The 25,041-nt window shown below is 45.4% G+C and overlaps 1 protein-coding gene across 5 annotated transcripts in view; it reads left to right on the plus strand.

The window, feature by feature from the left end:
- OLFM2 (olfactomedin 2) overlaps positions 1 to 25,041 on the plus strand; it is a 178,192-nt gene that overhangs the window by 147,358 nt on the left and 5,793 nt on the right. For all 5 annotated transcript variants that reach the window (XM_083428278.1, XM_083428276.1, XM_083428277.1 and 2 more), the window contains exons 4-5: positions 14,794 to 15,013; positions 19,583 to 19,689. In XM_083428278.1, the coding sequence (XP_083284404.1) occupies positions 14,794 to 15,013; positions 19,583 to 19,689 (327 nt within the window). The remainder of the gene's footprint in view (positions 1 to 14,793; positions 15,014 to 19,582; positions 19,690 to 25,041) is intronic.

The raw sequence follows: 25,041 nt of genomic DNA on the forward strand, positions 1-25,041 counted from the left end.
CATCTTTGAAAACAAGAGTCCCTCACAACCCTACTTGGATACACCAGGGATTGAACCTGACACCATTTGCATTTGGAGGATGGCCCTTTTCACCTCCGACAATTTCTACATGCTTTGCCTTTCTCTTTATAGAATTTGCTTTACTTTTAATTTAGCTTTCTTGCTTCAGAGAACTGGATTTCTCCCCCTTTTTTGTTCACCCCAATTTATTTGCTCTTTAACTCCCATTATTGTCCTTGTTTAGTGTTGATCTTTTTGTTCCACAGTTCTTCTTGGAAACTGAGGCCAGCTATCCCTTCCCTAGGCATTGCCAGTAAGCACTGACTTCCTTCCACTGGATGTGCCCAAACCCAGCCTCTGCCCCTTGCCCCCTGCATAGCAATGCTGGCCTGGCATTGCCAGTCTAATTAAAATGGATGGAGCCTTTCTGACCTGCCAACACACTGGTCATGGCTGCCATTTGCCACTGAGACCGCAGGAATGACCTCTGACCCAAGCTGACTGTAAGTGGAGCAGTTTCTGGCAGTTGAGGTGGAGATACAGCCATTGGGCAGATGTTCCACAGTATCAAGCTGTTAGAAGCCTAATTAGCTCTCATGTACAAACAAGCATTTAACAGGACACTTTAAGTCAAGGGGGCCTCTGATGTTGAGATAACAACCTACACAATGATACTATTCAAAGAGGTTTTATAACCCCGACAGTAAGAGCTGTTTGACAGTGGAACAGACTCGCTTGGGAGGTTGTAGACTTTCCTTCATTGGAGGTTTTTAGCAGAGGTTGGATAGCCGTCTGTCCTGGGTGCTTCAGTTGAGATTCCTGCATTGCAGGGGGTTGGACTAGAAGACCATCGGGGTCCCTTCCAGCTCTTCCATAGAATGATTCTGTGCTTCTATCCAGCCCATGTCACTCTTCCACATTGGCACAAGCATAAAGCAGTGGAAGACGTTTCCATTTTCAGTATTAAAAGCAGATTCATTCCACGTAAACATGGGAAGTGGAAGCATCATGCCAAATGGTCCACCTTAAAGTATAGTGAGTACTTTAAAGATATCCACACATAATTTTTTATCATCCCCCCCAAAAAGTTCTGCCTTTTTGAATTGGAAAAATATTTATTAGGGAGCATAATGAGGTATGATACATGTTAGATCATAACATAAACCAAACTTGTACACTTATATATACAGTCATACCTCGTGTTGCATCCGCTTCATGTTGCGTCTTTTCACGTTACGTCCCACGGCAACCCAGAAGTACCAGAATGGGTTACTTCCGGGTTTCGCCGCTCACGCATGTGCAGAATCACCAAATCGCGCCGTGCGCCTGCGCAGACACAGCACTTTGAGTTGCGGGCATTTCACATTACGGACAGGCCTCCGGAACAGATCCCGTCTGTAACACGAGGTACCACTGTAATTGGTTCGCATTACAAAAATTAATTTTTAAAAGGCATCCAGTTCTTAATAGATGAAGCCTCTATTATTATTATTATTATTATTATTATTATTATTATTATGTCATCAGGATACAGTGGTACCTCGGGTTACATACGCTTGAGGTTACATACGCTTCAGGTTACAGACTCCACTAACCCAGAAATAGTACCTCAGGTTAAGAACTTTGCTTCAGGATGAGAACAGAAATTGTGCAGTGGCGGCACAGCAGCAGCAGGAGGCCCCATTAGCTAAAGTGGTGCTTCAGGTTAAGAACAGTTTCAGGTTAAGAACTCACCTCCAGAACAAATTAAGTACTTAACCCAAGGTACCACTGTATGTTCCTACCTTTTTCTACAGCAATTCGTTTTCTTTTTTTAAAAAAAATTCATTGGTTTTATATAATTTTATACATTTCAACTTTAACCGTTTCAAAACATTAAAACAAAAGGTTCTTTTAAACCATGGGTAGGCAAACTAAGGCCCAGGAGCTGGATCCGGCCCAATTGCCTTCTAAATCCAGCCCACAAATGGTCCAGGAATCAGCGTGTTTTTACATGAGTAGAATGTGTCCTTTTATTTAAAATGCATCTCTGGGTTATTTGTGGGGCATAAGAATTCTTTCTTTTTTTCAGAATATAGTCCGGGCCCCCACAAGGTCTGAGGGACAGTGGACCGGCCCCCTGCTGAAAAAGTTTGCTGACCCCTGTTTTAAACCTTCGGACTTCCCTCCCTCCATGGGTTCCATATTCAATGAAAAAAATATTCTTTTTTCTTTTCCTGTCTCTTTTACCGTTATCTGTCTGTTATATATCCATAGTTACCAAAGTTCATTTCACATTACAAGTGTCATTGTATCCCTGTCAATGATTTTAACCGTTTAGAGTCTTTTAGGTATTAAAAATTTACTCCAGTCTTTTGGAATACATGACCTTCCTGATTTCTGATCTTTCCCTCCAGTCTCGCCATCTCTGCATACTCCATCAACTTACTCTGCCATTCTTCCCTGGATGGCACTCCTCCCTCCTTCCATCTCTGGGCTAGAAGCATTCTTGCTGCTGCCGTTGCATACATAAAAAGTCTTTTGTCTTCTCTTCTCCTATTACACCTAACAAAAAGGCTTCTGGTTTTTTTTAACAAACGTTTTCTTAAACATTTTCTTTAACTCATTATATATCATTTCCCAGAAAGCTATTACCACTCCACAAGACCACCACATATGGTAGAAGGTACCCTCTTTCCCTTTACATTTCCAACACAGATTTGAACTGGTTCTATACATTTTTGCAAATTTTACTCAGTGTTAGATAGCAATGGTACATCATTTTCATATATGAAGCTTTCCTTCAACGAACAGCATGCAGTAAATTTTAAATCCTCTTACCATAACTTTTCCCATAATGAAAATTGGATATTATTATGTCCAAATTCTCTTGCCCAGTGAATCATCACTGCCTTAACTTCTTCGTCTTTTGTATACCATTCTAAAAGTAATTTGTAAATTTTTGAAAGTACTTTCAGGTTATTTTCCAACAGATCTCTCTGTATCAAAACCTTTTTCTTATCTACTTTAAAAACATTGTTTAATTGATGGTACTGTAACCAATCTGTTAGTTATCTCTTATGTCTTCAATTTTTTTCAATTTTAGTTCGTCTTCTGCTTCTCTTAACAAAGCTTTATAGGTGGCCCACTCCCCTCTCATCTTCAATTTATAGCCAAAATTGCTTCCAATGGAGAGAGCCACCATGTCAGACTTCGGGACCAGCTTTCTTCTCACTTTGACCTTAGATAAGCAATGCAAGAGAAAGCAGTCTCTTAACAGCAACAGAAATGTTTAATGAATGGAGCAAAAGAACAAACGACCATTCTCGCACTGTAGGTGCTCCCAGTTAAGTTCCTCCCACTTTCCTCTAGTCACTTCCGTCTTCCCATTTCCTATTTACCCAAACTCTCAACCAATTAGCCTTCTGCGAAGTTAGCTTATCCAATCTCCTAGCCCTGGGACTAAGAAGCTGTATATCTTCCAGTGAGGGAGATTTGGTTAACACTCTCTCCTTCTGTTCTGCCTCTTTTGTTCGCCTCCCAATTCTGCCCAACTCCCATCCTCCGAACTGTGTCCCTCAGCAAACCATTGTTCCAGGTCAATACTACTCTCCTGCTTCTGTGGAGCCCCAAGATTCTGGTTCTGAGCAGGGGGAGGGGGGGGGTTCCCACCACACATCAGAGTCATATTCCCCAACCTGATCCCTGACACACCATGGTGTTCTCCGCTCCAATAGATTTTTGTATCTATCCCATAGATTGTTTTTCTTACCAGGTGGTTCAAGAATCCGTTATGCACTCTTGTTTTTTCATACCATAAATATGTGTGCCACCCAAACCTATTATCATGTCCTTCCAGATCCAACAGATCTGTTTCTTTTAACAAAATCCAATCCCAAAGCCAGCAAAGGCAGGATGCTTCATAATATAACTTCAGATCTGGCAAGGACTCTCCCACACTTTTTCTGTGATCTGATGTAACAATTCTTTTCATTGTACTGTCATATTTTTAACCAACATTATGGTTTTTGTCTTATTAAGTTTAAAACCAGCAACTTGTCCAAACTCCTGAATCCTTTCTAGTGCCTTTGGTACACTAGTCAAAGGTTCTCCAAATGTTATTACAAGATCATCCACAAAGGCTTTCAATTTATATTCTCTGTTCCCCAACAAAATTCCTTTCACTCCTTCTTCTGCTCTTAAAGTTCTTGTAAGGACTTCTAGGACTAAAATAAACAATAATGGTGACAGGGGACAACCCTGTCTAGTTCCTTTAGTAATATCACATTTTTCAGTCAGTACATTATTAACAATCAGCATGGCTTTCCGCTCAGAGTATAAGCCTATTCCTTTAAGAAATGATCCTCCAAATTCCATCCTTTCCATAGTCGTTTTCATAAAAGTCCATGAGATATTGTCAAAGGCCTTCTCCTTTGCTGCTTGCTTGTCATTCCTGGCCTCCAGATATTCCATTATGTCTATTATATTCCTTATGTTGTCTTTCATATGTTGGTCAGGAAGAAAGCCCACTTGATCTTGGTGGATTATATCATTTAGTACAGTTTTTAGTCTTTGCTAAGATATTAGCATAAAGTTTATAATCATTATTTAAGAGCGAGATCGGCTTATAGTTTTTGACTGAAAGTAAATTACAGCAATTCTTTGGCAGTTGGTATATTCATTTGTCTCCAGTATTTGGTGTCTGTGACTCCTGCAGCAGTAGCCATCTTAGAATTCCATTCCTTATCTTTAAATAGATAGTCTTTCATCAACATATGCCAAAAGAAATGAACATTGCAGTGTATCACTCCCTTTAATAGCAAACACAGGCGCTGAGTGCCAGCAGAATTGGAGCCAAAATGAAGCAACTGAGAAGCAAGAAGAAGGTATTAGAGTTTTCTGTCTCCACAGTCTGAATACCAGTGACTAGGAATTAACTGGTGGGGAGAGCACGGTTGCCCCGGGTCCTATGTGTGGGCTTCCAATGGACAATGGTCAGCCACTGTGAGAACAGGATGCTGGACTAGGTGGGCCATTGGCCTGATCCAGTTGGGCTCTTTGGGTGTTCTTATGAATGCTTGGGGGGATCCATCTGAAAGTGTTTAGACAACCCACAACAGCAAGCCATCCCAGTCTCAATATGGTGCTTGTCAGATAGAAACAAAAGGCTAAAAAAAGGAGGGTGGGGGGAAAGAAGTATTGTGAACAAGGGCATGGCTGCCTGGACCCCTGAACAAAGAACACCACCTACGGAGAAGTCAGCAGAATACGCTGCAGCACTGGGCTGCTGGTCCTGTTTTTTTTCTGATTATGACTTATTTTTTGTACATTTATTCAAGCGTTCATATCTCTTCTAAAATCCACTAAACCTAATATACTTAATATCCTTATTTCTTTAATTCTGTTTTCTTTATATTATAACTTAGTTTTCTTTTTAACATGTATAAAAAATAAATCATTCCCAAACAATTCTAAACCATACAGCTTTCATTGCAGGCAGTTTCATTTCTCCAGTGTCCTTTTCGTGCACGGCCAGAAATGTGGGCAGACATGCTCCAGTTTTTTTTTTCATTGTTATGCTCTCTGTTTGCCCTGGGCAAGGGGGAATCACTAAATTGTTTAGAAAATAGACTACTGTGTCTGGGGTTGGCAGAGTGAATGGGTCAGCTTATCCCTTTGCCCCTCCAGCATTGTGTGGTATCTGAGAGGAAAGAAACTTGACTGAAATTTCTACTCAGTTTACTCCGTTTCTCATCGTTTTATGTTGTCAGCTATTGTGCATCCATTCCTTTTGAGAGCACACGTGTATAGCCAGAGAGTCTTTTTTTTCCACCCAAGAATAGGTTTTTCTTTTAAAGCAATTAATAATAATTATTATATTTTCCTGCATTCTCTCCCCCCCCCAAAAAAAACCTATCCTGTTGTTCACTCTTGTCCTCTTCCTGAGCTCATTTTTAGGGCCCAGCACTTCCACAGGTTACACACCATTTACACTAGGAATCATAGAACTGTAGAGTTGGAAGGGACCCCAAGGGTCATCTAGTCCAACCCGCTGCAGCACAGGAATCTCAGCCAAAGCGCCCATGACAGATGGCCTTCGAACCTCTGCTTAAAAGCCTCCAAGGAAGGAGAACCCACCACCTCCCAAGGGAGACTGTTCCACTGTAGGAATGTGGGAATTTAGGAAGCAGCTTTATACACAGTCAGACCAGTTGACCCATCTAGCTCAATATTGTCTACAGTACGCTGACAAGCAGTGGCTCTTCATGGTGGACAGCAGCCTTTTCCACAGCCCTACCTGGAGATGCCAGGGATTGAACCAGGGACCTTCTGCTAGTAAAGCTTGCGTTCCACGCACAAGTGATGTCCCTGCTGGCTACTAATAGTCAAAGTGATGCGAAACAAACACTTCAAATGCGCCATTATGAATGCTAGCCTGGATCCTTTAGCCCATTATCTGTCTCTGTCCTATGTCAAGTGGCAGACTGGAGCACTTATGCCCAGGTCGATACACTGCCTGGTAGATGGGTCAGCCTGCTTCTTGGAAAAATAGACTTGAGTGCTTCTTCACAAGTACACCCATCCTGGGCTAGGCCTGGCAGCTGCCTGCTGAATGTTGAACCTCTCCCAGAGCAAACCAGCAACTAACTACATGTCCTTGTCCACAAGGAGCAAAGATCTTCACTTTGAGTGCAGGCTCCCAAATATCACAAGGAAGCTGCTGTATACCAGGTCATCCTCTTATATCCTCCTGGTTCAGTATTGTCTATTCTGGCTGGCAGCAGCTGCCCGGGGGCACAGGCAGTGGTTTTTCACATTAACTGCTTTTGGATCTTTTTCTTAAAGTGGATATGCCAATGGGTTGGACATGGGACCATCATATGCTCTGCTGAGCTATAGTAAGTGTCAGAGCCTGGCTTCTCATATCTTGAATCAGATCTGGACTGAGTATTCAGCTCCAGGGGATCTGGAATGCAGCCAGCGGAAGATACTGAATGCATATGCATACATTTCTGGATAATAGGCTAGGCTAGGCTGCTGCCTGAGACCATGAAGTTCCTGGTTCAAGACCCATCTGCCTTTTTTTGTATTTTTGGTTTGGTACTACCTTCCTGAGAACAAAAACAGATATGGAAGAGTGGCATTAATTGGGGATGTGACATGGGATGGGAGAACCAGGTAACGTTGGTATGTTATGGGACATATTTGGGGGTGGGGTAATGCTAGTCTGGACACCCCACTTGCCATAAACAGAAGCACCCTGAGATCAGGTAGAGTAGAGCCTACTTTGCCAATGTTAGCATTTGATGTGGGGGTCGCTAATACAAAAATAGGATTCTGTTCTGCTCTTTAAAGGGTTCCCACCTTACTTTTTGCAGCTTCTCAGTAAGAACAAAATTAAAATCAGTTAATAAAGGGGCAATTTTATACATTCAAAAGAGTCGTGTTAAAGGTTTTCCTGGACTGCACCATGTTAGGCTGCAACGGGGGGGGGGGGGAGAGTCACAAATTTTAAGTTTCCTCGAACAAAAGCCTGGCCGGGGGGGGGGGGCTTGCTGTCCCTTGGCAAAGAGGTACCAGACTCTGCTGCCCTATGCTGCATACCAAAGCCAGCAGGACAGAAGGAAGCGCCCAGCATAGCCTTCTTGCTTGCATATTGGTGTGTGTGTGTGTTCTGGATCAGGGCTGACCTATAAGCAGCTATCATATGGGAGCTGAGGAATGCAGTAAAGCCAGGGAGACCTTGTTGCTCAGGCCCAAATGGGAGGCATTTGATAGCCCTTCCTGCCTAGGAGCACCCATTAGCCAGGGTGGGGCCAGACCAAAGCTTGAGAGTTCGTACTCCAACCACCCCCAAAAAGTTGTTCCAAGCTGCAGTTCCAGAAGCTCACCACATGGGGATGCTGCAAACAGAACCAAAGTCCCCCAGTTCTAGCCCCAGTAGTCCCTGACACATAACACAGAGAAGCATTCAAAATACTGCACACAGTTTCCTCCATCCTCAACTGCAGATTTAAGTAACTGCAGGGAAAGCTTCACCACTTGAACCAGCTGAATTTTTAGAGAGAGAAAAGCTCTAAGATCCAGTGATGTAAGGAGAGCCCACACAAGGCTTGCTGTATCTGTTTTTATTTCAAGCAATGGTTCCATCTTTAGTGATCCTTGCCAGGGCTCAGTAGCTGTCAAAGGGCCTGTTATCCCAAGGAGGTCAGGGGCCTTTTGAGAGAATTATGTTTGCTCCACCAACTTGCTCCAGATTAAGACGGTCCATGGAGAGTGTCTCAGTCTACGGAACTAACAAAACCCTGGAGCCAGCACTGTTCATTAAGTGTAGCAGTTGATATCCGGTTGTTTGTACACACACACACACACACACACCCCCCATATTTTACGTCAGCGACAGCCCAAGATTTCCCAGCTAATTTGCATGTTCTGTTTCTTATGCTCTCCTCTGCATCTTCCAACACATTCTGTGCTGCCTGCTTCACTGCACTGCATGCACCCCCACCATATTTATTGCCCTCATTCTTTTCAGCATTCCAACCCTCCCTCACCATTTTTTCATTTGGAGCCCTCTTCTCCTTGCTGTATGTGCAAATGTCAGCAAGCTCAGCCATTTCCCCCGCCTTCTCCACATCCCCTACACTTTCTCTTCCAAAGGTTCCACCTTCCTTGCTGCTGTTTGTTCATGACCCCTCCCCCCTCTCCCTTTCACAAACACACTTTCACTCTCAGCCAGGGTCATAAAAAATGCAGCAGCAATTTCTCTCCCACCTTTAAGTCTCTCAGCTTGCCATCGGCTGCACACAGCTGGCCCTCCCCAGCAAGTAAGATCTGGCCTTTAAAGTTCAGAGAGCCCAGAAGATGACGCAAGGATTGCCAAAGGCCAGCAGCACTGGCACCTGCATTGTGTCTCACCTTTGGATGTCGACCTGCTTGACCTGTGAAGGCATCCACCAGCATGAGGCTTTCTGTGCAGTGTCTTAACGTGCTGCATGTGGGCAGGCTTGTGAGGCAGGAAGCCTGGCTCCATTTCCACCTGGTCCTTCCACCAAGGTGACCCTTCTCATATTCAATGGTTATAAGAAAGAGAGAGATAAAGAGAGAGAGCTGCTTCTCTACATTGCCCACTCTGTGGAGGAAGGGCTGTGGCTCAGAAGCAGAACATCTGCCTTGCACACAGAAGGTCCCAGGTTCAATCCCCGATGGCATCTCCAGGTAGGGCTGGGAATGCCTGAAACCCTGCAGAAGCCTGCTGCCAGTCAGTGTAGACAGTGCTGAGCTAGATGGACAATGCTTTGACTCAGTGTCAGGAAGATTCCTATGTTCCTATTCATATTTTCACAGGCCTCTTTTAATTCCCAATGCCAACGCTTCTCTAGCTATTATGTTCTGCCACTACTGGCAGCCTGTGCCAGGCAATGATTTCTTGAGCTGGTGAAAGTTCACTTCTCCAGCCCATCGTACCTTTTGTTCCGTTGAACATTTGTGGGCTGAGGAAAAATATGGGGTGTCATCCTGGATTTCAGGCTTATATACTTAGGGTGGGGCTGAGGATTGGAAACCGTCAGTAAATCATGTAATTAGCACTAATTAAGTAAGAGCCATTAAGTTAAGCTGCAGAACCCCTGCACTGTATGCAAAGTTCAGTCCTTGGCATCTGCAGGTGGGACTGGGAAGGACCACCCTCTAAAATCCTGGGGAGCCACTGCCAGAGTAGGCAGTGCTATACTAGATGGAGCAACTGTCTAATTCAATACAAGATGAACTTGTACAAGATGAACTCTATGTTCTTGCCTTCCTTCCTAAGAAAGTCATTTGACTTTCGGGAGGGCTCCTAGCAAACCTACATTGGCAGTCCAAGGGCTTTTGAAACAATATTTCAAAGAATCCCAAAGGATTCTCTGACGTGCAGTTATTGCTATCATGCCCTGCTTCTGGGCTTCCCATAGGCCTCTGGTTAGCTGCTGTGAGAACAGCATGCTGGGTTAGATAAGCCTTTCCTGTGGCTCCTGCTACACATTCTCAAAATGGGTCTGTACATGTCTGTCCTTGTACATGTCTCTTCCTAGCCTCTCACTGGGACTTTTATCACCCAAAGGTCACCGACCTTCAAGAGGGGCTCCCGCCTGTACTTTTTGGAATCATGGAGCATTCCACTGGCAGAATTTTGGGATCTGCCCTGCAAGTTCTCGCTTCACTACAAGGACATCTGACTGAAGAAGGAAACTGCTGGGAGACTCACACTGCAGGCCAGAGTCCTCTTACTCTTGGCAAGCATGTGATTCCAGAGAGCCAATTCCATGGTGCTGCCTGTTTATAAAACTCAGATCTGCTGCACTCTCTTAGAACCAAAGTGGATATGTCACACTGCACTTCTGATTTTCTATGGGTTTTTGTTCTGTTCCTGCACCCTCCTTTCTCTCTCTCTTTTTTTTACCAGTTTGTAGCCCCTTGTGGTTGCTTTGAAAGTTGGGGATGCTCTGGGGAACAGTGTTTCTCCCTTTGCCCTTTTCCTAATGTAAATATTCCTTCCTCTTTCTAAAGCGGCTGCTGTTGGCTACATACATACAGCAAGAAGGAAGAAAGGCAGGTATGGCACCTGAGAGGGCAATGAAGGAAAGTGTGAAAAGTCCTCCATAAGCTACATCTAGAGTGGTTCTCAGCCTGGCCACCACATTCTTGTGAGAAGCCTCTCGGCTGTATATGCCTCCAGTCATCTGACCCCTCTGCTCCAAATACTTGCCACCTCTCATGCTGGCAGAGGTGGGGAACTGAGCCTTATCTAGAACCAGCTTGTTTACTACCCATGTTAGCTATGTCCTACTTCCAGCGTCAGAGGGAGTATTGCTGAGAATGGCGAGAAGGGTATCATTGCATTCAGATTCTGCTTCAGGGCTTCCCATGGGATACTGGACTTGGTGAGCTTCCGACCTGTCCAGCAGGGCTATTCTCTTATGTTTAGAGTGTGTATGATGTAGCTCTTGATGGCATGGAGCATCTGTCCACAGGAGGAAGCCTGCTCTCTCTTGGTAAACATCTACAAGATTCCCATACCAAACCTTTGTAATGGGCTGGGTTCCCCCCTCCTTCAAACTGTGGGTGCAGTTTTCCTTGCTTAGGTCTTGCTCACTATCCCAAATAATGAGGGGTGTTATTTGGGGCTGTAGTGAGGAATTAGGTAGTGTTTTTAAAGTGCTTGGAATGAACCAGAGTTAGCATAAGCATTATTATTGATTTTGAATCTGGGAGGCAAAATATGCCTTGTGCATATTTATGACTCCCTAACCATATTCCAGGAGTTCTGTCATCGTTAACAGGCCTGTGGTAAACAAGATAGGAAGCCTTTGATCTTCATTAGGGGAAGGTGAAAGAGAGCAATGCAGTGTTTCTGTGCTTGAATGGAAAGAGAAACTAGCTGATGATATACTACTGTTTTGTAGCACACAAATTTAGGGATGCTGTCAGTCCCTGGCATCTCCAGGCAGTTGCTGAAGCCCCAGAAAGGTCCACTGCTGACATATTCCTAGGCTTCCAGGCACCATTTCTGTTTTCAACTGTGTCTTGGAAGATGACTCATCTTCTTGGCTATTTTGAGGTGAAATGGCCATTGCCACAAAAAAGGGGCACTCATTTCCCACTCCCACACAATGGCCCAGATGTTGTGTCAACTTCCTCTCCCATCCCCCCTGGGACCCAATATAGCAAGGAAGACTCAGAGGAGAGCAAGGTACAGGCTGGTCTCAGGAGTCATCAACAGCACTTCCTCAGCCTTGCAGAAGCCAAAGGATACAAAATCAAGCAAGAGCCTTTTTAAAAACAGAGCCAGCTCCTACAAGAAGGTGAGATCTTTTCAGGTTAGACAAGGCTTCTGCTCTTCTGCTGAGATGACATCATACAGTAGATGCTATAGGAGGCAATAGGGCCACTATGAGCTGCCCATGGTTCTGACTTCCCGCTTAAAGAGATGTGGCCTGACTCTAGCCTAGAGGTTGGCAACCTAAGGCCCATGGGCCAGAAGCGGCCCATGAGGGTCACTTAGCCGGCCCATGACCTGCCCCCAAACCCACTCAGCAAGTCCCACCATGCAGCGCTAAACCAGTGCGGCACAGGGACTCTCTTCCGCTGCTCTGGAAATGGATTCTGCGCATGCCCAGTTGCCGGAAATCATGTCTGCGCATGTCCACGGCACCAGAAATTGCTTCTGCGCAGGCATGATTTCCAGCATCTGGGCAGGCGCAGACGCGATTTCTGGCGTTGCGCTGTGCCGGTCCGGCCCATGGAGATCTCCGTGGGAGTGATCCGGCCCATGCCCAGTAAGTTTTGCCAACCCCTGACTTTTATCCCTTTCTTCTGAGAGCCTACAGAACAGGATGAGGGGAGGAATGGCTACTGCTACATAAATACTTTATAGTGGTGACAGTTACTCACCTCACCCAGTGTCCTTCTAGGAGGCAGGGTGCTGGCTGGAGCTGCAAGCATCAACAAATAACTCCTTCCCCCATGAATCCCAGGGTTGGGGTCTACCATTGTAGGTAAGGAAGCCCATTGAACAGCACTTTGCTGAGAACCTTCTCAGTCAGTAGAGCATGAGATTCTAATCTCAGGGTTGTGGGTTCGAGCCCCACATTGGGCAAAAGACTCCTGCATTGCAAGGGGTTGGGTTAGATGGTCCTCATGGTCCCTTCCAACTCTACACTTCTATAATTCTGTGACTATTCATGACTATGCATGACTATTCCACAGGTGAGTTTTGCCTAGATCCAGGGATTCCCATTTGTAATCCACACTTCATCTGAAGAACTCAGGATTATCTTATTATAGACTCACAGAATCCCATGAAGATGGTTAGGTTGAAAGACCCAGTGATTTTCACTACTAAGCACAGAGCAGAGAAGCCAAGCCTCCATTCTTCACTTAAGACTGCCTATCCATTGTGAGGTAGGCCTCCATATACAGGCAAGGACTTTTTGTATCTTATTGCCTTTTTCAGCAGTCCTGCTTTATGGCACTGCATTTCCTCAATTATAGCAGTTTGCTACAGTTTTATTTTGTGTTCTATGTATACACTTCTTTTAGGCAGCAATTAGCTGCTGAATCATAATTCAATCAATGAATATGAACAAGGATGAATCTGAGATATGCCAACAAAAGTTAGTATTCTGCAGGGCTTTCTTTCCCAGCCAAAACTCAGTTCTGGCACCTCTCAGGTGTGTGTCATTGCCATTCTAAGAGAACAAGTTCTGGCACCTCTTTTTCTGGATTTTTGTGTTTCATCAAACATGATGTTTTACCTTGGATATTTCTCTAGTTTAAACTAGAAAATAACATGTCTGAGAGATTTCATGGATCACATTGCAAAATAGGATGCATAATGGAGATCACCTTTTCTGCAGTGGTGTCTAGTAAGTGGAAGGTCCTGGGAGGTCAGTTTGTCTCCCTCATTTTTTGTATTCTGCCATTGATTGAAAATTTTCTTGTTTTAGCCAGCTGTCTGATCACTGCTGCTTACATTTCCTTGGGAATACTTGTAGAATTCTAATACTGTCTAACTCTCTGTTGGTTGTTATTTTGTCAATGTTTTAATCTGCTCTTTTGATATTTTCCTGTTGTTGTTCTGATTGGAGAATTGATACTAAATAAACTTGGCGTTAAACCTTCAAAGAATTGTGTCATAAACAATCAAAACAAGTCTCTGTGCCTTTGAGTGCTCAAGGGAAATATCACATGATGAAGAACGGTGTCCTGAAAATGCCCACAACATCATTCCTCTTCCCTCCCCCTCCCCATTTCCTTTTCTGCCATGTCTTCTAGATTGTAAGCCTGAAAGCAGGAGCTGCATTATTATTTATTGATTTGTAGGCCATTCTGGAAGCCTTTCCATCTGTAAAGTCAGCAATAAATGATTTAAATAAAAATCAATAAATTCTTTAATCTTCAAGCTAGATACGACATTAGTTCATGTCCTTGCTTTTTTCAATAAATGTTCTTTCCTTGAGCACAGAATTGCTTCCTGGAAATTCATACCAGATTTCGTTCATGATAACTCAATGTTATGAACTAATGCTGCACAGGCAAGTAGGTGAATTAAACCAAAAGGTTTCACTTATCTTAGCCAGTTAGTTTCTGGGTAATTGCAGGAATTTATCAGATGCTTTGCTGCTCTCAGGGACGTGGGTGGCACTGTGGGTTAAACCACAGAGCCTAGGACTTGCCGATCAGAAGGTCGGCGGTTTGAATCCCCACGACGGGGTGAGCTCCCGTTGCTCGGTCCCTGTTCCTGCCAACCTAGCAGTTCGAAAGCACGTCAAAGTGCAAGTAGATAAATAGGTACCACTCCTGCGGGGAAGGTAAACGGCGTTTCCGTGCGCTGCTCTGGTTTGCCAGAAGCGGCTTAGTCATGCTGGCCACATGACCCGGAAGCTGTACGCCGGCTCCCTCAGCCAATAAAGCGAGATGAGCGCCACAACCCCAGAGTCAGTCACGATTGGACCTAATGGTCAGGGATCCCTTTACCTTTACCTTTGCTTCTCTCACATGGCATGGTGTGGAAAGAGGGGTGGTCCTAAGGTCCTGAAGCCCTTGCATGGTAGCCGAATGCCAATGACTGGGTTGCTAGGGTAGGAATGGGAAACCTGCTGCTCTCCAGCTGCTGTATTCCAACTCCCATCAGCCCCAGCCAGCATGGCCAATTGCCAGAGGTGGTCATTATGGGATGTTGTATACCAGCATCACCTGGAGGGCCACAGGTTCCAAAGCCCTTTGCTAGTGTCCTTTTATTTCCCCTCTGATTTGTCATTTCCCCACCGGCAGGAACTAAAGGACAAAATGGCAGAGCTGATGCCACTTATCCCTGTGCTGGACCAGTACAAGTCAGACACCCGCACCATCATGCAGCTGAAAGAAGAAGTGAGGAACCTTTCGAGCAGTTTGCTGCAGATCCAGGAAGAGATGGGAGCCTATGATTACGAGGAGCTCCAACAGCGTGTGCTGGTCCTGGAAGCTCGCTTGCATGCTTGCATGCAGAAGCTAGGTGGGTACTTTTGTGGGTCCTCTTCTCTCTTCCTCTGTGGACTGATTCACAAGCCGCCCTCTAAGTGAGGTGGTAGATGTATTCAATCCTCTTTTTGCCTGTTATTGCAGAGTTTGGGAACTTGGGCTCCTGCAGACATTGTTGGACTAAAAACTGACCATTGCCTAAGTTGGCTGGGGTGATGGTGGGTGAAAGCCAACAACCTCTGAAGACAAACAGGGTCCTCATCCTTGCTCTGGAGGAGTGTTCTTCAACCTCAAGGATGGGGATGATGGATGAGGATGAGGATGAGGATGGGGATGGTGGGAGTTTTAGTTCAACAATGTCCAGGGAGTTCAGGCTGAGGAACTAATGCCTTTGCCACTCTGGGAGAGCTGTCCCCAACCCTACCATAGAATTGCTCTTGTTTGTAAGACAAAGGATAGTTGTTGCTCATGCTTCCTATTGTGGCTAAGAAAGAAATGGCAGCTTAGATTGTCTCAGCAAGAGAGTAGTGGCCATTTTAATCTTTTCCATGTCTGAAGAACTTTCCCTGCTAGTTTAGGCAAAATGTCTGCCTGGTCCAGCACCCTCTTTCTAACAGTAGCCAATCAGGTGCTTCTGTAAAACTTTCAAACAAGGGATGAGGACAATAGCCCCCTGCTTTCCTTTGTATTCAGCATCTAGTTCTCAGAGGCATACTATTCCTGAAAATGGAGGCTCCATTGTCTGTTGATAGAACTTTCCCATACCATCTTGAAAAATGAGGAGCCACTGTCCAAGTCAAAGACTGAAGGGTGAAAATATTTCTCCCCTGCCATATCTGCATTGCAGTCTGCATGTAAAAGTCCCTCACAGAACTGAGTGTGGAAGGTAGATTTCCTTAGGGAATGTTATTAACTTCCCCTGGCTTTAGAGTTGGAACATCCAAAAAACAGAGCTGAGACAGGTAAAGCACCACATCCTGAGATACTGACATTTTATCAACCTCAGATTCTGGCAAGACATACAGATTGCCCCACAGGAACTGGCAATTAGATCTGTTCAGGCACATTCAAGGTATTTGCCTGATTTTCCCTGGAGGGAAAATTCAGTCGGAGGAGAGCAGAGCTTTGAACTGGGATCCTGGAATCTGGAGAAAATGAAGGCACTTTGACAGCACTTTGCACGCAGATTTGTTTGTGAGCTGATTATCTGGTTTACAGATTAAGCAGACTGAGAGCTCGCCAGCTCTGAGCTGCATGTGGGTGACGGCTTCCTCTCTCTGCCTTGCAGCAGAGTTGAGGTAGGAAAACTCAGGCTCTGTTATTATCGATGTTGTTACAGCAGTCATTGTGCAATGACACTTTACAAGCTTGAATAAAGTAATGCCCTATTGTAAGCTTGGAAAACTTTAACACTAAGAGAATGATAACACATACATCTGTAACAATATAAAGAGCAAAGGGGAGAGAAAAGACACCTGGCTGAAAACGGAAGCATCAGCCAAGTGCATTTTCTCGTAAGCCTGAATTTCACAGCCTGCAATCAAGCCAAATAACAGAGAACAGGAGTGCACCCCAGCGATTGAGAGGACGGCAAATGCATTTAATAAAGATGAACTAAGCACAGCATGTATCAATCCACTTCCCTACCAGCCAGAGCAATGGAGGTATTTTCTGTGCCTCCTCCACCTCCTCTCCCCTCCTCACTTGTTGTCAGCATCGGATACCACTTGGCAAACCTTTCTGGAGCCATTTTTTGTGTCTGCAGAGTTGCCTGTTCCTTGCACTGCTTTGGGCTAAATGTTGGAGGAAAACTGGTCCTCCCTTTGCACCTTAGCAACCAAGACCTGAAGTGGAAGGCTACACCCAGATGAGCAAAGCCTGTCATTGGATGGGAGGGCATCCAGGCTCTCACTACCAGACATAGAACTCATACTCCCAGCTTGGTTTCTGCCAGAGACTTTAATGCTTAAATCAGTGCAGGTACATGAGCAAGGCATGGTTACAAGGTATACCAGGTGCGCAAGAGGATTAGGTACTTGGCTAGGTGTATGCTGAGTTGTTGATCCAACAGGCAGTGGTGTAGCATGTGTTGGCAGCACCCAGGGCAGGGCAAGGATTGCGGCTCCTAACCCCCTTGCAGGCATTGTTCGGGAGGCAACATGCAGACTTGGCTGCGCCTTCAGTGGCTGCTGCTCATGGAGATTGCCTGCTAGTGGCCACGTTTGCCCTCTCAGCTCAGTGAGCTCCCAGCAGGAGCAGGAGCTGGTCTCCTTGGTGGGCTTAGCAGCTACACAGGTCTAAGAGGAGGGACACAGAGAGCAGGCTGAGGCACCAAGTGCAGCTCTTCCCTGGCCACCTTTCCTGGTCATGTAGTGTGTGGGCTGGTGCTGGTGGGTCCTGGGCAAGCAGACAGCTCTCCTCTCTGTGCTCCCTCTGTGAGGTGTGCACTTCACCGAAGAACACATGCTGGGACGGAGACCCTGGGGAAGAACTGGGGCAGGCCAGGAAAAGTCAGGGCTCCAGCCAGCAGGAATTCCAGCTGGGGTGGAACATCCCTTTGCCTGCTAGGAGAAGGGGATGCCACCACAGCCCCAAAGGCCTGGCCCAGCGCAGCTCACCTACCCGCAGCTCTGGAAGGTGGCAGTCATGTCGCCTTGGCAAAGGGAGCCTGTCGTGGGGGTGCCAGGTTGTGCCCCCTCAGAATTCTGCACCCAGGACCACAGCCTCCCTCACCCCCATGCTATGCCCCTGCCAACAAGCAATATGCTGGCTGCACCTTCTATTTGAAGGAGAGGAAGACATGGCACTTAGCATGGCAACAACCTGTGCCCCAAGACTGGGCAAGGAAGCAGGTACTTCTCTGAGTGGGCTGAGCGTGTAAGGTCTATTCATGAGGTGGAGCAGCTCAGCATCTGATTTGCTCTCCATAGGCTCCTTCTCTGAAGGGGGCTCATCCCTGACAGGGGGAGGCACTGGGGGCAGTTCTATGTCAGGAGGGGTCAGACTAGGGGTGTCCAGTTGCACCAGAGTAGAACAATCCTCTGCTACCCCCAATTGGCTGGATCAAGCTCATCATATTACACACTGCTGCCAATCCATTTCCTGGATTTCTTTGAGTCTTGCCAACACTTCCTCCATTCCAGTAGGACTCCACCTCTCTGATCTCCACCCATTAGTCCTCAGGATCAGACTACCTCCTTCATGACACTTTCATATGGGCCTCATGACAGAGAGTACCCCAGCCTCAGAAGCTCACTTATGACAGAAAATGAGGAAATCATACATCTGAATGTTCCCCCACAGGTATAAATTTCCCACTCGTGAAGAGATGCCAGAGAGAAATCTAGGTTAAAACCTTCTCTCTCCCTGGGCAGGAAGTTCTTCCCGTGAAGGAACTCCTCCAGCTGCACTTGGAAGTGGAACAGCCCAGGAAGGGCTGTACCACATACTGATGCTGCATGTTTGAGCCGGAAGTAATGTGGGTAATGTTTATAGAACCTTTATAAAGGGCAAAGACAGTTCTGTGTGCTGAAATCTAAATGCAACCCATGGGGGTATCTGGAGCAAATTCTTGCCTCTATTAGCTGCTACACCATATGTTTTTCTTTTCCAGGCAGCAGCTGCCGTGAGCTCTCTTGGGCTCGTGAGCTCAGACTGTTTTGCTGCACTGCTGATACCTTGCGAATAATAATCTGGGTGTCATGTGGGCCTTACTGCTGTGCTGAACAGAAAATAAAAGATGCAGAGATGTCAGAATATCACTAGGGTGCACTTATCAGAGGGGCAATTCAGATGAGTCGCCACACATCCAGCTTGCAACGCATCTCACGTTTACCGCATTACTGCAAAGTGCTGGGGAAATGGGTGGAAGAGAATCCGCAGGGCAAACGTGCATCTTCATTTGCGGCCTGTGGCTTCTGCTGCTGATTCAGTGGTTGCTTAACCAAGAGCTGAATTATCACAGAGCATACAGTCCACAGTCTGGACATACTGAACTCATTCAAATATAGCATTGAAGAATTCTGAATGCTTTTGGGAGAGGCTGTGGTTTTCTAAATTGGGAAAAAAAAAATGTTTTGTTCAAGTTAAGCCAACAGTGTTGATCATGCAATAATATCAGTGCTGAAGTAAGGCTCGGGGTGTGTGTGTTTGAGCAGGAACTCAGGGGAACTGAGTTCCCTTAACCTTTTAAAATTAAATATCCCCCCCCCGGGGGGCTGGAATGGATATACACCCAATGCCTGAGCCAAAAAATCCATCTATATTTGTAATCAATAAAGTTGTGGCCTTTTCTAATCCAGACGATTGCCTGCTTGAGTTTATTAATCATTCACATTTAGCCACTGCACGGGGGGGGGGGGGTTGGGGGTGGCACTGCAATTGGGCCCAAACAAGCAAACGTTTGTCCCCTCACAAAAGAACAGTGATTTGTCCAGGGCTGCCCATGGATCCCATAGCCAAAGAGGAATCTGAACTCGGGTCTCAAGACAAAAATCTTCCTGGTGGGCCACACTGTTTTTCCTTGGCCAATGAGACCTGCTTCCAGCTTTTCCCTTCTCACATGTCCTCTAAGCCTCTCATCCCTCTCTGTTTTGTACTTCAGGGTGTGGAAAGCTTACAGGGGTAAGCAACCCCATCACCATCCGGGCATCAGGCTCCAGATTTGGCTCTTGGATGACGGACACCATGGCCCCAAGTTCTGACAGCCGGGTGAGTGCATGAGAGACAAAATTCCCCTAGGCTCACTTATTTAGAATCAAGGATGAATTGCTCTCAGGAGACTCTGGAGCTGCTCGTAAGTGGGGTTGCTGGCTTGTACATCAACAGCCCACAACCCAGAAGATTAATGTTTTGTTTAAACCTAGCACAAATATAAATTAGACTGAACTCACAGAATTTCCCCAGGTTATTTGATTTTAATGAGTGAAACCTGACTAAATAAGCACAAAACCTTCTAAGTTTTGAGAGTGTACCAAACACATGGCATAAAGTCATCTGTCCGGATTGTAGGATAGAAGATTAGCAAAAGGCAGAGGGGAGAAAATGGTGCTAATGAACAGGGGAAGGGGCGTGGCCCAAGGGTAGAGCATCAATTTTGCGTGTCCAAGATTGGAGGTTTGAGCCTTAGCAACTCCAGGAAAGGCTGAGAGAGATTCCCAGCCTGAAATCCTGAATGCTGCTGCCAGTCAGTGTAGACTATACTGAGCTAAATGGACCAATGGTCTGACTCTGCATAAAGCAGCTTCCTATCCTCCTAACATCTTAGAAGAAAGAAGGAGAATTCTTGCCACTGTTGTAAACAAAAGCTGCCCTTTTTCCCTTATGGGGTATCCAAAAGCCCATATAGAGTCCTTATGTGGGCTCCCTATTGGAAAGAGAAAATAACAGAGACCAACCAGAGAATATTGAGAAGCAAAGCAGCTAGTAAGCCTGATCTTTATTGATCTGTTGCAACCGGGTGCTCCCCTCACACGCAGGAAAAGAGGAGGACCCAGAACAAAGGTGCGCCTGCCCTTATATAGACATTTTAAATTCCCTGTCCTGGAGCTCAAGACCACCTCTCCATACATCATACTTACATCAGAGAAAAGGCGGTCTACAACAGAAATTTGAATGTTGTTGTTTTTCCTCTCAGCCAGGTTATCTGATAATGCCTTATCTAATTGCCTTTCCTGGTAGTCTGGCCATTCCTTTGAAATGGTGATTACCCAATTCCTGTAACAAGGAAGGTTTTTTCACCTCCTCCCTCCTTGCAGAGAAACATTTGGTCAGCTTGGGAGTCAAAATGGTTTCAGGACTGTCTTCCTGTGCGGCTTCAGACATGTGGTTTATATATTTATGTACATGTTTGCTTGGTACATTTATGAACATTTATTATATATCTAAGACCTTAAAATTCTCATAACACCACCACTTGACATTGGACTTGGACTTAGAGGTGGGGTACGGGAGTATTATGCTCTACTACTTCTGATAGTAATCTCAAGTGGCCCAGAATCCCTTTCCTTTTCTGTTCCTCAGATTATTCTGGTGGTGGGCTGGAGTCACAGCCGCACCATATATTTAAAGCACTTTTATGCCACTTGTACAGGCCTGGTTCCCCCTGTGGTGTAGTGGTTAAGAGCGGTAGTCTCGTAATCTGGGGAACTGGGTTCGCGTCTCCGCTCCTCCACCTGCAGCTGCTGGGTGACCTTGGGCCAGTCACACTTCTTTGAAGTCTCTCAGCCCCACTCACCTCACAGAGTGTTTGTTGTGGGGGAGAAAGGGAAAGGGAAATGTTAGCCACTTTGAGACTCCTTCGGGTAGTGATAAAGCAGGATATCAAATCCAAACTCCTCCTCCTCCTCTTCTTCTTCCCTGCCCAAAAATCCTGGGACCTGTAGTTTGGGACCTGTAGTTTAAGGGTGCTGTGAATCATAGCTCTTTGAGGTGTAAACTACAGCTTCCAGGATTTAAATTACTAAAACCCTTGGTTCCCCACCCCCCATCCTGGAACTAGTGGTCTGATAAGGGTGGTGCAAATTATAACAATGAAGAAGAAGAGTTTGGATTTGATATCCCGCTTTATCACTACCCAAAGGAGTCTCAAAGGGGCTAACAATCTCCTTTTCCCCTCCTCCCTCACAACAAAGACTCTGTGAGGTGAGGAGCAAACTGCAGTTCAGAATTTTTTGTGGGGGAGCTATGGTATAAATGTGCTTTAAATGTATGGTGCGGACATAAATTGAGAGGGGGAAATGGCCTAGTGGCTCAGCAGTGGAGGTATTGGGCTGAATTGAGATCTTATCTCAACTGAAAAGGTGAAAGATTTATACAATCTGTTGAGTAGTCAGAGGATTATCTCTTATCTTTCCACCTTCCCAATGCATCCCCAATTATCAACCTTTTTGTAAAAGAGGGTTTGGGAGTGGCCTGGAAAACAGAGCTTCCTCCAGTCTAAAAGGTAAAGGGACCCCAGCTCTTTTTCCTGGTCACACCAAAAGCTGACAGAGAAGCTGGCTGTTTAAACAAACACACACAGTTTTCCAACATAAGTATGGGATGACTAAGTCATCATCTTTTATCACTTAATTTACATTGGTTTTGCAGTTCAGCTTAATTGATGCTCTGTGAGAAATGTACAGGTTTGAAAGTGGCCAATGTGGTCCCTAGGAAGTTCAGAATCCCTATTGTAGGCAAAAATTGAAAAATGGGATAGCAGAAATGTTAACGGTTGGAAATTAGTCTGGTAATAAGAAGCCTAAGCATAGGAGAGAGATGAATTGTTTTTAAACTCTCATGTATGTGTAGCCGATTAAGTGCTGTTGTGTGGCTGTCCCTGTGCTCCTCTAGGAGATAGGGCAGGACTACAATCTTAGTGTCATCATTTATCATGAGAATTATAGTAAATTGAGTATAATGAAAATTATGAGTAAAAGATTTTCCGCTGAATTTGAAATTTAATTTATCTGCTGAAACTTAATTTCACGTGAGATTTATAGCACTGGATTTGCAGAATTAAAAATATACCATCCCTTGCAGCATTTAAACTGGAAACTTATTGCAGTGGCTTGGGTCTCTCCCACACACGCGAGACGACTCCGGCAGTTAATTATTCCAGATTTCTTAGTCAAATCAAAAGGTCCCATTCGGAGCTCCGCTAATCTCCGTCTTCCTCAGAAAGCACAGTTGCCCCCTCTTCCCCCGACAGGGAAACCCCCACCTTCCCTTCCTTTCCTGTTTGCGCTTCTGGGGCACTCTGGTGAGTCTACGAGATTTTGGAGAGGGCGCTCCCTGCCCCCCTGTGCCTGTGTCCCTGTCTGAGCTGACAAGCTGCCCTCTCCATCTCCCTGCGTCCAGAGATCAAGCTCCGGCTGCTCCCTGCCGCATCCCTCTGCATCCCACTCTTGCCTGTTCTCTCTCTCGGCCTGCCTTCTCATTCCCTGTCAGGGAAGAAACGGAGCTGACACTTCTATATATTGATTAAGGCTGCCCCAGCAGGCTGAGCTCCCCTCTTTATCTTCTACAAAATAATCAGGCAACAGACTGTATTGCAAACATGAAACATGTAACATTTACTTACATAATAATCTTGCTCAGGACTCAGCAGTGAGCAATTAGAAATACAAGACAGGCAAAGCTACTTCTAAATTACTTTTAAAATATGTGGTTGAGATTGAAGATGGTGTTTGGGCTTGGGAGAGCACAGACCTTGCGTATTATCCCTATAGCTGCATGATGAGAAAAAAACTCTTCCTCAGGTGGGAGGAAGTTCAAAACATTAAGAGCTATTATATTTTTCCTGCTTGTGCAAGTAGAGGATGTTACCTCATAAAGTGCCCTCTAGGAATTCAGGAGCCCTTCATATTCCTGTTTAGAAAAACATATTGGCCCTTTTGACTGAAGTTTTCCTCACAATTCTGTGGTCTTAGTTATTTGGATCAATCAGAAGATCTGTCTTGAGGATTATTCCACTTTGTGGAAGGGGGGCTGAGTAGATGACAATATGGTACCTTCCACTTTTGTAATTCCAGTGTATCATTCTACTTGCTTCTTTGTCTTTCAAGTTACATGTAAAAGAAGCTTATCTCCAGTTCATACAAGAACATGTGAATGAGGTTCACTATGGTCAGTAGTCTCTGGGTGAATGTAGCAGCTGAGGGTTCCAAGAGCTGTGATAGCCACCTGCACTACCTCTCCCTACTAGTTCACTTTCCCTCCTTGCTGGGAATTGGGCAGGAACTTCCTTATAGTCTCCTCTGCTGCTTTGAGCCCAAGAAGAATCTAGATGCTGTGGTGGTGCAAAAACAGGGTTGGAAGGGAGCAGCCGTTCAAACCTCTAGCTCATGGGTAGGCAAACTAAGGGCTGGGGGCCGGATCCGGCCCAATCGCTGCCTAAATCCAGCCCTTGGACGGACTGGGAATCAGCGTGTTCTTACATGAGTAAAAGGTGACCTTTTATTTAAAATGCATCTCTGGGTTATTTGTGGGGCCTGCCTGGTGTTTTTACATGAGTAGAATTTGTGCTTTTATTTAAAATGTACGGTATCTCTGGGTTATTTATGGGGCATATAAATTCATTCATCCCCCCCCCCAAAAAAAATATAGTCCAGCCCCCCACAAGGTCTGAGGGACAGAGGGACCAGCCCACTTCTGAAAAAGTTTGCTGACCCCTGCTCTAGCTGCTACAATCACTTGGAGACTTCTCTTTCATGGGCTCCTATGTTAACCGAGGCTTAATGTGAATTTCAGTCAATACAAGCCCTTATAAACTTTTGCAGGATCACATATTCCCAGTTTTCAAGGACTTGGCAAAGTCCTGTGGCTCCATAGAAAAATGATTTATTGAGAAGAAATCCAAACAGGCTCCCTTCCCTTCCACCCCAGCTCTGCAGAAGAGACCAAGGAGGGGAACTTTGTCTGATCATCCTCCAAGTGTGAAATCAATCTTGCCCACCTCTTGCTATCACAATTCTTCTTCAGTTATTAAAAACTACTCGAGCGTTTGATCAGCAGAAAAAGAGTGAAAATGTGTTTTAACTCTGTAAATTAAAGGAGAGAAAACATTTAATAAAACAAGCATAAATCATCCATAAAGGTTGGGATATGTTTACTCATTCTTTGCAGTTGAGCTTTTTGGCATGATAAAGCAGAGGGAAACAAGTGGGAGACAAAATTTGGATGGCAGAAAGCCCATGATGAATGAGTTACTTGGCCAGAGTTTACAAGCAGCATTCACAGACTCGGTATCTTCAGTTAATAGAGCATAGGTAACAGAATGGGCTTGATAGCCCAATCATCTGGTTCAGTACAAGCAGTGGGGCCGGGGGGACGTATGTATGCATTGGTGGCTGGTGCCCATTGAGACTGGTTGGGCAGAAAATCAACAGTAGGCAAAACCAGTAATGGGCAGAGCCAACTAATTCTAGCTTGTCTCCATCCTCCTCCCAGCTGAGACAGAGGAAGTAGAAGCTGACAGTCAGTGCCACCTCCAGGATTGGTTGTAAACTGGTGGAGCAGCACCCCATTTGGCCCAATGGGACCTTGAGCCCCCAAGCCACACATTTGCCTCTGAGACCCCAA

The sequence above is a fragment of the Podarcis tiliguerta genome (assembly GCF_965153285.1).
Source record: "Podarcis tiliguerta genome assembly, chromosome: 2".
In the NCBI taxonomy this organism is placed as follows: Eukaryota; Metazoa; Chordata; class Lepidosauria; order Squamata; family Lacertidae; genus Podarcis; species Podarcis tiliguerta.